We start from the raw sequence: 17,884 nt of genomic DNA on the forward strand, positions 1-17,884 counted from the left end.
TTGTCGATTCTTTAGAGAATACAACAAAAATGTTTGTTTTACTCAAACACATACCTATAAATAGTAAAATCAGAGAAAATGATCATTTTGCAGTGGTCTCTTATTTTTTTCCAGAGCTGTATATAATCCTTATTATTTTCAATGTACCTCAGAAACATATACAAAAAAATTTAAATGTAAATGTTGCGAAAACAAAACTTGTGTCATTCCCAAAACAAGTCATTAAGTTCTGATGTGAAGGGTTTAACCATAATTTATGGCAAGGTTCACTTCTGTCATCCATTTCTGGCTAGACAATCAAATAGTAATGCAATAATGTGCTTTTCTGGAGTTAGAATCAGAGCAGTTTGGGATGGAGGAGAAACCGACAAGTAATGCAAGTAGTGACCTGATAAAAAAACAAAACTGTGTCCCAGTTGTGTTCTTATTACAGATTAGACTTATGTAAATATCCTTATCAGTTATTGTCTTTGTATGTCCTGTTGTGCAATTGTTCTTTGTACCAAGATAAGGATATTGTTATCTTAAGACGTCATCCTGTGTGTGAATCATCTTCGTTATCATGTGTCTAATTCATGCAGTGAACACCTCACAAAAGAACTTCTGGGTTTAAAAGTGTCTTCCTTTTGGATGGTCGACACACATCTCTCCTCTCACCCTGACTGTCCTTGGCTGTTGTGTGAGCTCTTATCTGTGCACAAATAAGGCCTTGAAGCAAACTAAACATTTCTTCGAGCACCTTGAACAAACACAGTAGTGATTTTCCATTTTAAAATCCCACAGGCAACGAAACAGATTCCTTTACAGGACTCAAAATCTCATGAAAACAGAGAGAAAGTGCTGGCTACTGGGTGAACTCAGGAGAGGACTACAGTCTTATGGAAGCTGGGAACTCAAAAGTGTTTTATATGTGTGAAAAATGAACTGAATCAGCTGCATATGTTTACTGTTAGTTTAATGTCTAAGGCAGGGCTCTCAAACTCATTTTCTTTCAGGGGCCACATTCTGCCCAATTTCATCTCCAGTGGGCCGGACCAGTAAAATAATATATTAACCTATAAATAATGACAACTCCGAATTGTTATTTTGTTTTAGTGCAAAAAACCCCCATTAAATTATGAAAATACTTACTTTTATAAAGTATCCAAATAAAAAAGATGTGAATAACCTGAAAAGACTGAAATTTCTTAAGAAAAATAAGTGGAATTTTAACAATATTATGCCTCAACTTATCATTTCTACATGTGCATTATGGATCGGATCTACAAAGACACTAAACAGTAACAGGCAGAAAATAGTTAAAAATGTGCTTAATTTTCTTTAGACATTTCAGGTTGTTCATATTTGTTCAGGTTATTCACATTTTATTGTTACAGGGTAGTTTGTAAATGTCAATATTTTCATAATTTAATGTTATTTTTTTGCACTAAAACAAAGAAAAAATTTGAAGTTGTCAATATTTATAGGCATAATGTGAGATTATTTTTTTCCCATCAAACCGAGAAGAAAATATGGAGTTGTTATATTCTGTAGGTTATTATCTTATTTTACTGGAGATCATATTGGTCTGTTTGTGGAACCTGAACTAACATAAATTCAACAGCCTTGACTGTGGAATTTTTGCCCTTTGCAAATTCTTCCCATGGGCCACACTGGAACCTTTGGCGGGCCGCATGTTTGAGACCCCTGTTCTAAGGTGTAACAAGATGTGCAACAGAGTCTACATTCTCTTAAGGACTCCTTCAAAAAACAATATAACAGACCAACATAAAACATAGTAAAAAAAAAAAAAAAAAAGACACATTTCTTAAAAGAATCAAATTTGAGCAAATATATTTGCATGACATTTTACAAAACATGGATTAAAAAACAGCTGCTGTCATGAAGTGCAGCAGTCGATTGGTACAAAAACATACATTTGGTCCTGAAACCTTTAGTTTCATGTATAAAAAATAGATATATACACAAACAACAATAAACTCCACTGTTACCTCTGAGGCACACAAAAATATTCTTAAAACTTTATGATGAAAAACTAAAAAAGAGGCAAATAACAACATATTACAGCGTATACTAAAGTATTTAAAGCTGTAGGTAAAGTAGGTACCATTACTTGGAAGACATGACGTTTACACTGTTCCATCAACATGTGCTTTGTGTTTAAAGTGTGTGAAGCGGCACACCCAGAGCAGGCAGCTCCTCACAACACCAAAAGTGATTTAAAGGTAAAAAACATGTGCAAAACAAACAAACAGGTGTCCCATATGGTGAATGTGTGGACGGTGTCCATCCACATGTTCCAGTGTACAGGGTTAAATCCACGCCTTAAAGTGGGTACTTTTAAGTCTGGTTTTCTTGAGGCTTTTCTGCACTTTGACGGGCGCTGGGTTTCTGGAGGGTTCCTCCCACTCGTAACAGTGATTGACTCGCGCGCAGCTCAGTCGGCATGGTAACTCATCCAGCGCCTCAGTGTAGTGTTCAATGAGCTCCGCTATGGAGCCGAATTCAGTCTTACATTTCTGTCAAATTAGAAAGAGCACAAAAAGTTACAGACTGTTCATGAACCCTTTCATGCATACTGGTCACTAGAATGGACAGCTATTCTCCAGCTGTTCTCATGTATATTCATGGGTTTTGTTGTTTTAGTTCCACATCAGTCAACACAGTGGATGCTTCTGCATCATCACAAACACTGTAATTCATACCATTACTGTAACTTTGCTGTTCTTGATAAACCTGATCTGCAGTAACATATTTTAGTGTAAATTAATTGCTAATTATTAGCCTGTAATTAATAGTTTTCTTACCCAAAAAGTTTTTTTTTTTTTTTTTTTTTGCAAATTATCTCTATGAAGTGAGTAACAACTGGTATTAGAGTATGTTAAAATGTGAGAAAACATCAGATTAGCTGCATTAAAAATGTTTTATTTCATCGTTTTCACACAGTTTATCACAGGGGTCAGCAACCCTGGTCCTAGAGAGCCACTATCCTGCATGTTTTAGATGTTTCCCTCTTCCAACACACCTAATTCAAATGATAAGCCTATCATCAAGCTCTGGAGGAACCTGATAACGACCATCAGGTGTGTTGGAAGAAGGAAACATCTAAAACATGCAGGATGGTGGCTCTCTAGGACCAGGGTTGCTGACCCCTGGTTTATCACTTTCTCATGATGGGTTTCTTTGCTTCAAAAATTAAACACATGGTGTCCAGCTGAGTGGAGATTTTTGTAACTGCATGACAAATAGGTTCATAAAAATATTTCAATTGCATTGTTTTTGTCATGCCTGAAGAGGAATAAAATCACGTAAGAAAAAATATTGATTCCCATAATTCATGCATGAAAGGGTTAAAACAGACAGATGGCATCACTTCTTATGGTATTTTGATGAGAATGTTTTTTTCTGTTGGTTTTATCAACTTAAATAATAATAATAATAATAATAATAATAATAATAATAATAATAATAATAATAATAATAATAATAATAATCATCATCATCATCATCATCATAATAATAATAATAATAATAATGATAATAAAAAGGAACTTGTTCAACAATTTAGCCCAATAATAGCGCAGATTCTGAAATTTCTACAGCATTAAATTACTGATAGAAATCTTCATTGTTCATTTCACTCTTCACTCAAACAATAAAATGAAATGTAGCTCTGTCACCAAATCTAACCAAACTTCTGCTGAATTGTTGAATCTGTGAAAATAGAGTGAGGGAAAATGTTTTTGCATATATCTATCTACAGGAAAATCCAATAATATATGGCATGAAATAGTTAAATTTGTGTACATAATAAAATAAGATTATAGTTAATTGGTTATCATGATAAGAAGATACTATCATATTTATTGATCATTGTATTTGGAGTAAATATTTAAAGTGGATATATATATTATAGTTTTTATTAAAAACTGTTGATTGTTGCAAATCTGATTGTGTATGAGGTGACTAAAAAAAAGTGTATATGAATGGTTTTTATGGATGTTTTGTGTTATTGTAAAAAATATACAGAGGAAAATGTGTGTTAACAAAGCAAAGGAAGCGGATCTAGTTTATTAGTTTGTAAAAAGGGGGTGGGAGTCAATGAGTTATACTTCTTCCCACTCCTTTTCGAGTGCAAAAAAATTGTATTTATTTGTTTTGACCATGTTGTATGATTCTTTGTTATCTGATGATTCTATGTGCTTGAAATAAACTACTCCTACTACTACAACTAATAATAATAATAATAATAACAGGCATTGGTTTATTTGAACAAAATGAATCTGCAAATATTCAGAAAAGTCAAAATTCTTAAAATAAAAAAAAAAACTGAAATACTTTGAGAAATGCAGCTTCTAAAATGTCACTCTTTCCTTTGTCATGTGATATAAATAACTGTTAAAACATCAGATTAACAGGTCATTTCTGTTCATATGATAGAACTATTCGGTTTCATGCTATTCATTAACATACTACAGGGTGGGGAAGCAAAATTTACAATGAACATTTAGTTGTTTTTTCTCAGCAGGCACTACATCAATTGATTTGAAACCAAACATATATTGACGTCATAATCATACCTAACACTATTATCCATACCTTTTCAGAAACTTTTGCCCATATGAGTAATCAGGAAAGCAAACGTCAAAGAGTGTGTGATTTGCTGAATGCACTCGTCACACCAAAGGAGATTTCAAAAATAGTTGGAGTGTCCATAAAGACTGTTTAGAATGGAAAGAAGAGAATGACTATGAGCAAAACTATTACGAGAAAGTCTGGAAGTGGAGGGAGCAACAAAAAACGTACCAAAGCTTTTATTAAAGCTCTGAAATCCAAAATCCTAAAGGATCCAACCAAATTCATGAGAAAAATGGCAATTGAACTTGAGGTAGACAACAAGACCGTTAGAAATGCAGTAAAATATGATTTGAAGATTGAAATTCTCGTGACTTTCAATAAACTAACTGGTCATACACTGTCTTTCAATCCCTGCCTCAAAATATTGTAAATTTTGCTTCCCCACCCTGTAGTAGAAAAACCTTTACCGTGCTCATGATGGCAGTACTTTTTCCATCGAGTTTAATGTTCGCTCTAATTCCATCTAAATCTGACTGATGAGACCGTTACCTCCAGCAGGAATTTCCCTTTCCGAGTGTTTTCTATGAGGTGGGTGACGAGACCAGATGGAAATCGAATGATGAGAGAGCCACATTTGGGTTTTTTGGGGTGAGGGCACAGTAGGTACGATCCCAACACGTCGTCTGCGAGCAGGGAGTAGCTGCTGTCACTGCAAAACAACAAGAATATTTTCTTTCAAAAGGTCTGATGCGTTCGAGGGAAAACTGCGTCCAAACAGATGTACAGTCAGCGGGTAACACTCACGTTGCGATCCCAGCCCAGCACCACACGGCGTGAGCCAGCGCTTCTTCTGTCTCTGCCAGACTCGGAGCACGGGACCTCCTCGCCGGGGCCTTGTTGGGTTCCTTTGCTGTTTCACATTTAAGACCAGAAATTGTGTTTATGTTTATGTTGGATGAGGTACGAAAAGTGGAGCTGTGTTTATGCAGGAAATTTCCCAGTGTAATCCCTGTTCAGTGTTTGCTTTAACCCTTTCATGCATGAATTTTGAGAACATTAATCAAGATTTTTTTGTTATTCCTCTTTTTTTTTTTTTATGAACCTATTTTTCATGGAGTTGCAAAAATGTCCACCAAGCTGGACACCAAGTGTTTAATTTTTGAAGCAAAGAAACATGTATTTACTGATATACTGTGTGAAAACTATGAAATAAAAACATTAAATGCTGCTAATTTGATGTTTCCTCACATTTTAACATACACTACAAACAAAAAGTTGTGGATATTTTTCATTTTTGGGCTATTTTTTTCAGTTGGGATTCTTGCACAATGCTATTTACTTTTTTGTGTGTGAATTTGAACACATTTTTTTAATCACCAGACATAGTTTTATTTACAAATGGCAAAAATGACAAAAAAAAAAAGACAAAAAAAAAAAAAAAAGAAATATCCTTAACTTTTTGTTTGTAGTGTACTCTAATACTAGTCGTTACTCACTTTATGGACATACTATGCCAAAAAAAACACACACACACAAAAAAAGAACTTTTGTTGTTAATTACAGCCCAATAACAATAACGAGGAATTGACTTACATTTGAACATGTTAGATCGGGTTTGTCAAGAACAGCAAAGTTACAGTAATGTTTTCAATGTCAGTGTATGGGATGATGCATAAGTGTCCGATGTGTTGGCTGATATGGAACTTAAACAAACAACAAAATCCATGAACATACAAGAGAACAGCTGGAGAACTGTCCACTGGAGCGACCACTGTGCATGAAAGGGTTAAACACAGCAGGAGTGACATGAACACAACAGTTATGATGAAATAGCCAATAAAAACAAAAGCTCATGTTTCAGCATGTTCACTTGTGTTTCACCTGGAAACTGGGATTTGTACTGACCTGTACTGTCATACTTTTCTCTATTCATTTGGACGTATATTCAGGGTGCGATTTGTCAAAAAAGCAGAAGGGGAATGTGTTTTTGTTTTGTTTTTTTTAAATCATGAAAAAACAAGCATTCAACAGGCTTCATTTTTTTAAGTTAACAGTAGGCCCTATTACACCAGTTAGTTCAGTTCAGTTCACATTTTATTTATTAACCATTTAAAAATACGTATGCAACTTGTATTCATAATTTACAGCAAGATATGACTTTGTAAAAAAGGTAACCCCAGAAGCTATCCATAGTTTATAGCCTATACATAATGTCAAAGTGCTTATGAATACCTTCTTATATTCTTGCTCTAGGAAAGTTAGTGTATTTTTTAGAATGTAAGCCCTGTTTTATGTATTTGGCTGAAGCCGTTCAATCTGAGCGGACTTTCCTATATCTGTGATGTTTAACGGTTTTCTTCCAGTATATTATGACTTTGTAATCTAAATAACAGATGGAAATTAGCATCTCTGCTAAATCTGGTGCATGCATCTTGTTCTTTGTAAATAATGCCAATACACACTATCCTGTAACTAAATAAATAAATATAAATACCTACTCAAATTTGTATAACTGTTCAGTTATGATGAAATATTGCATAAAAACAAAAGCTCATGTTTCAGCATGTTCACCTATGTTTCACCTGGAAACTGGGATTTGTACTGACCTGTACTGTCATACTTTTCTCTATTCATTTGGATGTATATTCAGGGTGCGATTTGTCAAAAAAGCAGAAGGGGAATGTGTTTTTGTTTTGTTTTTTTTAAATCATGAAAAAACAAGCATTCAACAGGCTTCATTTTTTTAAGTTAACAGTAGGCCCTATTACACCAGTTAGTTCAGTTCAGTTCACATTTTATTTACTATTCATTTAAAAATACATATGCAAGTTGTATTCATAATTTACAGCAAGATATGACTTTGTAAAAAAAGGTAACCCCAGAAGCTATCCACAGTTTAGAGCTTATACATAATGTCAAAGTGCTTATGAATACCTTCTTATATTCTTGCTCTAGGAAAGTTAGTGTATTTTTTAGAATGTAAGCCCTGTTTTATGTATTTGGCTGAAGCCGTTCAATCTGAGCGGACTTTCCTATATCTGTGATGTTTAACGGTTTTCTTCCAGTATATTATGACTTTGTAATCTAAATAACAGATGGAAATTAGCATCTCTGCTAAATCTGGTGCATGCATCTTGTTCTTTGTAAATAATGCCAATACACACTGTCCTGTAACTAAATAAATAAATATAAATACCTACTCAAATTTGTATAATACATGCATATAAGTTACTCTGCTTACATGACAGAAACTGTTGAACACCAAATGTGTCCATGTGTTACTGCTTGATTGGACCCTGAGGCATAATATTGCTAAAATTGCACATATTTTTTTTAAAAAGAAGTTTCAGGTTGTTTACATTCTTTAAAGGATAGTTTGTAGATGTAAAGATTTTCATAATGTAATTTTGCTTTTTTACATTTGAGATCATATGTGGCTTCTGAACTAAAATGAGTTCGACACCCCTGATGTACGCTCATGACTGGTCTGAAATCAGTTAGCCTCATTTTAAAAATCACTGTGTGCGCCACATAGTTTCCACAAATTCCATGTATTTCACGCAGATTTTATATAGAAATCTGTATAAAACAGTGCAGAACACAATCTGAACTTAAGACTTTATAAGACCCAGAAATACACTGTTAAAAAAAAAAAAACTATAAGGATTACATGGGCCAATACTAATTATTAATTATCTGGAGATCATTAGCGTCAGTATAAATATGCAGTAGAAATGAAATGTCTTTATTTTGTCTGTCACATTCTGTAGAACTTGACAATATTCCCTGACAGTTTTCACAGTGATCTTGTGCTTTTAGATAAATAAATATTCTTTTCTCATTCCAGTACAGTTCAGGATGCATAAACAATCAGATACTGCTTGAATTATTTTATCAGATTTAAAAAATAAATAAATAAATAAATAAATAAATAACTATACCAAATGTCAACCCAGAAAAGATGAAGTCTGTCTGATTTTAACCCATAAAAACCCAGTGCTACTTTTACTGCAGTTCCCAAATGAATTTTTCTCCCTATTTAAGCTTTCTTAAGTAATTTATCACTATTTAATATAATATAATCCTCTGTATTTTGCATTTTTTCAAAAAAAAATCAGGAAAGTTAGTGTATTTTTTAGAATGTAAGCCCCATTTTATGTATTTGGCTGAAGCTGTTCAATCTGAGCGGACTTTCCTATATCTGATATATTTTACAGTTTTCTTCCAGTATATTATGACTTTGTAATCTAAATAACAGATGGAAATTAGCATCTCTGCTAAATCTGGTGCATGCATCTTGTTCTTTGTAAGTAATGCCAATACACACTGTCCTGTAACTAAATAAATAAATACAAATACCTATTCAAATTTGTATAACTGTTCAATTATGATGAAATATTCCATAAAAACAAAAGCTCGTGTTTCAGCATGTTCACCTATGTTTCACCTGGAAACTGGGATTTGTACTGACCTGTACTTTCATACTTTTCTCTATTCATTTACACATATATTCAGGGCGTGATTTGTCAAAAAAGCAGAAGGGGGATGTGTTTTTGTTTTTTGTTTTTTTTTTTAAATCATGAAAAAACAAGCACTCAACAGGCTTAATTCTTTTTTTAAGTTAACGGTAGGCCCTACTACATCAGTTCAGTTCACATTTTATTTACAAATCATTTAAAAATACGTATGCGACTTGTATTCATAATTTACAGCAAAATATGACTTTGTAAAAAGGGTAACCCCAGAAGCTATCCATAGCTTATAAACAGGAGCCCAAGACATTATGCAAACAGTACATGTCGAACAGTTGAACATTCATCTTTAATTCAAACTAAAAATACATGAAACATTTAACCCTTTCATGGCTAGGGGTCACTCCAGTGGACAGCTATTTTACAGCTGTTCTCTTGTATATTCATGGGATTTGTTGTTTTAGTTCCATATCAGCCAACACAGTGAACACTTATGCATCATCCCATACACTCCAATTCACACCATTACTGTAACTTTGCTGTTCTTGATAAACCTGATCTGCAGTAACATGTTTGAGTGTAAATCACTTGCTTGTTATTATTATTAAACAGTGTTTTGTTTTGTTTACTCAACATAGCTTTTTTTTTTTTTGCATATTATCTCCATGAAATGAGTAATGAGTAGTATTGGAGTATGTTAAAATGTGAGAAAACAGATTAGAAGCAGTAATGTTTAAAAAAAATTTTTTTCATAGTTTTCAAGTGATGTATCAGTAAATATGTGTTTTTTTGCTTCAAAAATCAAATGCATGGTGTCAAACTGCATGGACATTTTTGGAACTCCATGAAAAATAGATTCATAACAAAATTTTCAATCGCATTGTTTTTTTTTCATGCCTAACAAAGAATAAAAACACTCAAGAAAATAAATCTTGATTAAGGTTCTCACAATTCATGCATGAAAGGGTTAATTTTCTGTGACGGCCACACCTGCGATAATGGCATAATTAACCCTTTCATGCATGAATTGTGAGAACCTCAGTCAAGACTGTTTTATTCCTCTTTAGGCATGAAAAAAACAATGCAATTGAAAATTTTTTAATACACCTCTTTTGCATGGAGTTTAAAAATGTCCACTCGTCTGGACATCATGTGTTTAATTTTTGAAGCAAAGAAACCTGTATTTAAAACACAACATCAGAAAGTGATATACTGTGTGATAACTATGAAAAACAAACTTTTTAATGCAGCTAATCTGATGTTTTCTCACATTTTAACATACTCTAATACTACTTATTACTCACTTCATGGAGATAATGTGCAAACAAAATCTTTTTGTTTAAGAAAACTATTAATTAAAGTCTAATAACAATTAGCAATTGATTTACACTCAAACATGTTAGTGCAAATCAGGTTTATCAAGAACAGCAAAGTTACAGTAATGGTATGAACGTCAGTGTATGAGATGATGCATAAGCGTCCACTGTGTTGGCGGATATTGAACTAAAACAACAAAACCCATGAATATACAAGAAGAACAGCTGTAGAATAACTGTCCACTATAGTGACCACTATGCATGAAAGGGTTAAGTTTCAGGACCATGGATAAGGGCCGATCACACCAACATGGAGAGAGAAAGCCATAGAGGTACGTCATGGTACTTATGGAGAACTCCCTCCACCCACTTTTACATATTATTCCCCCATTTTATTCATCTCCCCCCTACCCCCCCGTCTTATAAGCGGCTGTATGGTCTGCGTGTACTTGTACAGCATGTGCATGGGGATGTTTGTGAATTCTGAGACTGCCGACAGTTCGGTTCAGGTGAAAGTTAGTGCCAGTAATGTAGGATACAGGTGGACGAAAACTCAGTCATAACCTGCTGTTATTTCAATTGCTTGGTTGTCCCCCACCAGCCCTTCCAACAAATCGCAGCCTGCATATATTGCATTCCATTGTATATACAGTTTTTACATTTCTTTTTTTTTTTATATACAGTGTACATATTTATATAGTGTGTTTTGTATTTTATAATATTACTGTTATTTATGCACCTCCATCCTACTGGAAAGTTACATTTCACTTGCACATTAGTTTATTATTGCACCTACTGTTAAATTACCCAGATTTCTTACCTAGTTCTGTTTGTACTTACTTCTCATTTATTATCTGTCTGTCTGTCTGTCTGTCTATCTATCTATCTATCGTCACAGAAAAAAATTATTAGACCATCAAAAGTCATCAAAAACATTGGTTTTGCAATCCAGTACAAACTCCTGTGTGTATCATGTGACTAAAACAGACAGAAAAGAAAACATGGAATGTCTAAAAGCACTGTTTTTGTCAGTACAATGCCATAGATACTGATGTAAGAACTGAAATGATTTTGGTTATTATCAAGAAAACCATGAAAAATGGATAGATATCAGCTCTGAAATTAAACTATTATGAGCTATTTTTGTTGTTATCATTATATTTGTCCAAACAAATGTACCTTTAGTTGTACCAGGCATTAAAATGAGCAAGAAACTGAAGAAAACAAGGGGTGGTCTAAAATCTTTTACTGCGACTCTATCTATCTATCTATCTATCTATCTATCTATCCATCTATCCATCTATCCATCTATCCATCTATCCATCTATCCATCTATCTATCTATCTATCTTTCTTTCTTTCTTTCTTTCTTTCTTTCTTTCTTTCTTTCTAATGTATAAAGTTTAAATGTCTGTCTAAATTAGCTGGCCTAAACATCATTATAAACACTGACCTACATTTACAACCTCAACTCTAATATTTGTTGCATGTAATTGTATTTTTTAGGTAAATACTGAATCTGAACTGCTCCAAATGATATACATGGTACTGTTGTGGTTATAGTGTAGAGGTTTGGAGTTGTCTTAACTGGGTTTCTTGTTTTAGTAATGATAATATTCACCTTCAATACACCAAATGTGTCTCTGTGTGTAATGCCACACCTTGTTACTTTGTGTTTTTTGTATAGTATTGATGGTTTCTAGAACTGTGACATCATAGTGGTGGTATTAAGAGGTGCATTAAGTCCTGTTACCAAATGTATGGCCCACCACAGGTACATAATAACAATAAACATTGTTGAATCTTGAAGCATCAATGAGTGTCTGACGTGTATAAACCCCAGGTGACACGATCCCCTTCAGTCTAACCCTCCTCACACCGACACCACGACACACAGTGAGCGACTGCCCTCCACCCAACACTGAACGTCTGCTTTACCTAATCAACTCTCTGAACTTCGACAGCGCTTTGTGAACGCTGAGCCCACCTTGCGATGCAGTGAGTCGCTCCTGAAGGCTGCGCTGTTTCAGAGGGGTGAAGGTGAAGGAGCGGTACGCCCCCGAACGCAGCACTTTGTTGCGAATGGCTTTCTTGCGCATCAGTGAAGGGGAGGAGGTGGAGAAGGCGTCATCTTGGCTGCTGTGCTGGTCGTCCGAAGACTTCGAACTCTTCTGTAGACGCATGAAAAGGACATTTTTAGTGTTTCTGAAATCCCATCAATATTTAGTAAATATATGATCACATGATGTACGCCAGCAGTGTCAAACATATGATCCATGGGCCAAAACCAGCCCTGCAAAGGGTCCGCTCCAGACCATGGGACACATCCTACTATAATGGACGTTTCTGTGTCCGGCGCGTGTTTGTCCAATTGATGTTGCAGCACAGGAGGGCGTTTGTACGGGTTTCCCTCAGCCTTCACAGGCCTGATCGCCGCCAAACTTGCCAAATGAATAGAAACATTACCTGAGTATCTATGAGAGGTGACTGAAAAGTTTTAAGCCTAACGTGGAAAGGATTAAGATATGAAAACCAAATTTGGTCCATGAAATCTTTCACATATCTTAATCCTATCCACTAAATTTCTTGGTCATAGCAATCTTTTCCCTGTTTTACAGGTCCCTGAACTTTCTGTATCAAGTGTTTCCTGTAAAATGGACAAACCTGAGTATGGGGCTGTCATCAAGTATGCGCACGACCTTTGCCTCCTTTGGGGTTGGTGACATGGGACGTTTCCATTGTTTTGACTGCTTCTTGGTCTCAGGCTGATAGTGATGGACCAAGTCTCATCCATAGTCACAAATCAGCCCCATACTGAAGTTTTTTGGATCGTAAATTTTTTTTTTTGCATTCAAACACTTTTTTTTTAATTGAATTTTTTTTTAAGTTAAAGCAATAAAGAAACAAATCAACCTTCATAAAAAATAGGTACAATAAAAAAATTCAATTGCATTGTTTTTTCATGCCTAAAGAGGAATAAAAACACTTGGGAAAAAATCTAGACGAAGGTTCATATAATTCATGAATGAAAGGGTTAAAGGAACTGGATTTGGGGCAGACCTTAGTCCCTGGCAGTAAGCCTCTGAAGGGGGCCCTCCTGAAGGACACCAGGGCGCTGACGCTGAGGGGGAAGCCGTGGTTGAGGAGGGAGGGGTTGCGGCGAGGCGTCTGTCCGGCCGAGTCCTGCTGCGCCTCCTCTGGGTGCTTCTCCAAGTACGACAGCTGGAAACAGCGGCACAGCAGCAGGTTCAGGAACTGGGCCTGTCGGACACACCGAGGAACGTTAGGTTTGAATATCAGCCCGTTTTCCAATCAGAAACCCAAAACAAACCCTCCAACTGTAATGACTGGAACCACGGTGTCATAAAACAGACTCTACAAGTAAGAAGAGGATCAGCATAACTCTACAAATATGTTTTTGACAAAGGCGACAGTGTTTACATCAGTGTTTTTCAACCGTGGTGTTGCCCAATGTCAGCTGAAATAGGCTCCACCCCCCCAAACCCTGCAGAGGATTAAGCAGTTACAGTAAATGGATGGATGAATGAATGAATGATCTATTAAAAATGTTGCAAATTCTGCTTATAAGTTGAAACACTCATTCTTACAGAAGAAGATTAGGGCAATTGGAAAAAAAAAAAATTAAGGTCCAATATATTTTTTAAATTATTATTCTGAGAAAAAACTATGACTCTGAAAATTCTGACTTTAATTCTGACTTTAAACTCAGACTTCTGACTTTTTTCCCCATAATCCTGCCCCCCCCCCATAATCCTGATTCACCCCCCCAGAATCCTGACTTTTTTTCTCAGAAATCTGACTTCAAACTCAGACTTCTGACTTTTTCCCCCAGAATCGTGACTTCCTTTTTTCCCCCAGAATCCTGACTCTTTTCCCCCAGAATGCTGACTTTTTTTTCCCCTCAGAATTCTGACTTTACACTGACTTCTGACTTTTTACCCCCAGAATCCTGACTCCCCCCCCAGAATCCTGACATTTTTTCCCCCCAAACTCCTGAATGTTTCCCCCAGAATCCTGACTTTTTTCTCAGAATCCTGACTTTTTTTCCTCAGAATCCTGACTTTTTTTGCCCCAGAATCCTGACTTTTTTTCTCAGAATTCTGACCTTACACTCAGACTTCTGACTTTTTTCCCCAGAATCCGGACTCCCCAACCCCCCACCCAAATCCTGACATTTTTTCCCCCAGAATCCTGACTTTTTTTTCCCCAGAATCCTGACTTTTTTTACTCAGAATTCTGACTTTACACTCAGACTTCTGACTTTTTACCCCAGAATCCTGACATTTTTCCCCTCAGAATTCTTACCTTAAACTCAGAATTCTGACTTTAATTCTGACTTTAAACTCAGAATTCTGACTTTTTCTTTATATTCTGGATTCTGAGTGCTACTCTGCTTTACTGTCTTTAACTTTAGTTAGTTTAGTTAATCTTTGTTAAATTCACAACTGAAGAGACATAAAGACTACTTTACATGAACTTGCCGTAAACATGAACGGTTACAGGACGTGTAGAATGTACAGAGTTTATTCCCACTATGTCTGATGGTCTTGTCTTACTGCTCTGGCGTGCCTTGCTTTAAACACATGGCAGTAGAGCTGAGCGTCGGGGCTTCCTGGGTTGTGGGAGACGAAGGCAAACTGCGAATCACTGGGCCGGGCCATGGACAGGGACACCCTCCGAAGGGCGTGGGCCATCAGGAGGGTCTGCAAGGAGATCCACATTAGAGCCAAGAAACCCACCAGACTGGAATTATCTGAGTGTAAATCAGAGAAATCCTCACCGTTTCATCCTCATTGTACATTTTCACCCCTTTGATGGAGAATTTCAGGGACACAGGTCTCCTTCTCTTGCATATCTATTGAACACAACCCATGCATGAGTCAGTGCATTCTCTGGAAAACTGGTTTTAGTTCTGGAGCCAAAACCAGGACTTACTCTCAGAGACTTGAGCTGTGTGTGCAGTTGCTCAATTTGGTCATCCAGACAGCGGTCGTCCACAGGAAATGAACCCACGTACTGAACGGCAGAAGGCGTGAGATCAGAGAAAACACACAGGAATGCAAACAGAAGTGTGTGTGTATGTGTGTGTGTGTGTGTGTGTGTGTGTGTTTTCGATGACTAACCTCTGCTGATCGTGTCACTGCTCCATTGTCTTTTCCTGGTGCCTCCCCCATGGTGTACTTTTACTTCTGGACAGCAAAGTAAAAAAACAAACAAGTGTTCAGAGAACGCAAACCTCCGCCAAGCACCCTGATCAGTGTGCATGTGTGGATCGACTATTTCTTTTTAAATTAAACAGTTTCAAGGTTGTTCCATACAGCAGAAAAAGTTGAATCTTGGTACCAGTCATGTGTATGTCAAATTATATGAAATTCCAATCAATATTTGTTGAGTTATAATGAAAAATGTGTGGTAAATGGGATTTTCAATGTTAAAGTGAAATGTCCACAGAGTCCACATTCCACAGTGGATGTGGACAATTTTGTGCCAGATACAAGATATTGTTATAAGATACAGGTGGATCAAATTGGAGGCTATTCGGAGTCATTTTGAATTTTTTATGAATTTTCGAAAATTGCTCAATGATGAGAGATAGGAAAATTGTAGATTTTGTGACCTTGCTGTGACCTTGAACTTTGGCCTGCTTGGCCCAAAATTTAATGGGTTCCTCCCACGGCCTAGGCCTATCTGTGGGTACAATTTGGTAAAGATGGTTGGAATAGTTTTCCTGTAAATTTGCTAACAACAAACAAACAAACATGCAAACAAACAAACACACAAAGCAAAGTGATCACAATACCTCCTGGCAGAGGTAACAAAAAGACGCCCCCACCACCACCACCACCACACACACACGCACGCACGCACACACACACACACACACACACGTCATGTCATCTTGGACTAATATTAACACAAAAGGGGAAACACGTTGGATGAGTCAAAAAGTGGGAGTGTGACTGAACAGTAAAACAACACTGTCAGGACTGGATTATTTTGTGAGTTTAAGTCGATGTTAACCCATAAAGACCCAAACAACCACTGGCAATGAAAAACATCTACCAATATAAAATGTTTAATAACTTCTGATACATTAAACTTATCAATCCATGCAAATAATTGTTGTAAATCACAGTTTGTTCTGTTTTCATGGTCATCAGATATGACTCATTTGGACGTTCAGAGGCTCCACAGTGAATGTGGAAACACCGTCATCTTCTATAACTTTGATTCACCAGTAAAACCCATGGAGGTGTATGGAGACAATGGGTTTATGTTCAGTTAACGATGAATTTTGGTGAAAAAGTCATGTTTTCGTCATTGTTCTCCGTTTCTGACATCTACATCAACATAAGACAAATGAACTAGTCCAAGGCAGAACATCACACGCAAACAGCAAACCCTACCCACCCACCCAGAGGCTCACAGAGAAGAAAAAATAAATGAACACAAGTTTGTCATCTTTTCATGGTCATCAGATATGACCCATTTGGATGTTCAGAGGCTCCGTAGTTACCATGGAAACACTGTCATCTTCTACAACATTAATTTAAAAGTAAAACCCATGGAGTTGGATCAATGACAGTGGATGGACACACTGGGTTTATGTTCAGTTAATGATAGATTTGCTGAAAAAGTTACTCTTTCTTCATTGTTTTCTGTTTCTGATATTATGACAGTTAACTTTAATTGAGCTTCTATGAACATCTACATGATCAGTAAATTAAATATAGGAAAATACCACATTTTTATTGAAGAAACGTAAAAGACAGAGGGTAATATTACAATAAATAGCGATAAATCACTTGAAAAAAGGTTAAATAGAGAGAAGAATTCACTTGGAATGTGGAAACACCGTCATCTTCTACAGCATTGATTCACCAGTAAAACCTACGGAGCTGGATCAACGACAGTGGATGGACACGCTGGTTAATGACAAATTTTGTTGAAAAAGTCAGGTTTTTGTCATCGTTCTCTGTTTGTGATATTATGACAATTAATTTTAATCTGAGCTTTTATGAAGATCTACATGATCAGTAAATTAAATATAGGAAAATACCTGATTTTTATTGAAGAAATGCAAAATACAGAGGATAATATTATAATAAATAGTGATAAATTCGGTTCATTTATTTATTTATTTTTTTATCTGATAAAATAATTCAAGCAGTATCTGATTGTTTACGCATCCTGAATTGTACTGGAATGAGAAAATTACTTAATAAAGGTTACATATGGAGAAAAATTCATTTGGAATGTGGAAACGCCGTCATCTTCTACAGCATTGATTCACCAGTAAAACCTACGGAGTTGGATCAATGACAGTGGATGGACACACTGGTTAATGACAAATTTTATTGAAAAAGTCAGGTTTTCTTCATTGTTTTCTGTTTCGGATATTATGACAATTAATTTTAATCTGAGCTTTTATGAACATCTACATGATCAGTAAATTAAATTTAGGAAAATACCAGATTTTTATTGAAGAAACGCAAAA

The 17,884-nt window shown here is 35.8% G+C and overlaps 1 protein-coding gene across 1 annotated transcript in view; it reads right to left on the bottom strand.

Moving 5' to 3' along the window:
* Positions 1-1,811: 1,811 nt before the first annotated feature.
* sh2d5 (SH2 domain containing 5) overlaps positions 1,812-17,884 on the bottom strand; it is a 16,487-nt gene continuing 414 nt past the window's right edge. The window contains exons 2-10 of the mRNA XM_030133426.1: positions 15,510-15,575; positions 15,322-15,402; positions 15,167-15,241; positions 14,943-15,089; positions 13,426-13,626; positions 12,353-12,536; positions 5,383-5,488; positions 5,128-5,287; positions 1,812-2,519 (exon numbers count right to left, since the gene is read on the bottom strand). Coding sequence (XP_029989286.1) covers positions 2,313-2,519; positions 5,128-5,287; positions 5,383-5,488; positions 12,353-12,536; positions 13,426-13,626; positions 14,943-15,089; positions 15,167-15,241; positions 15,322-15,402; positions 15,510-15,560 — 1,212 coding nt within the window. The 5' untranslated portion in view covers positions 15,561-15,575 and the 3' untranslated portion in view covers positions 1,812-2,312. The remainder of the gene's footprint in view (positions 2,520-5,127; positions 5,288-5,382; positions 5,489-12,352; positions 12,537-13,425; positions 13,627-14,942; positions 15,090-15,166; positions 15,242-15,321; positions 15,403-15,509; positions 15,576-17,884) is intronic.

Source organism: Sphaeramia orbicularis, chromosome 5 (assembly GCF_902148855.1).
Source record: "Sphaeramia orbicularis chromosome 5, fSphaOr1.1, whole genome shotgun sequence".
Lineage (NCBI taxonomy): Eukaryota > Metazoa > Chordata > Actinopteri > Kurtiformes > Apogonidae > Sphaeramia > Sphaeramia orbicularis.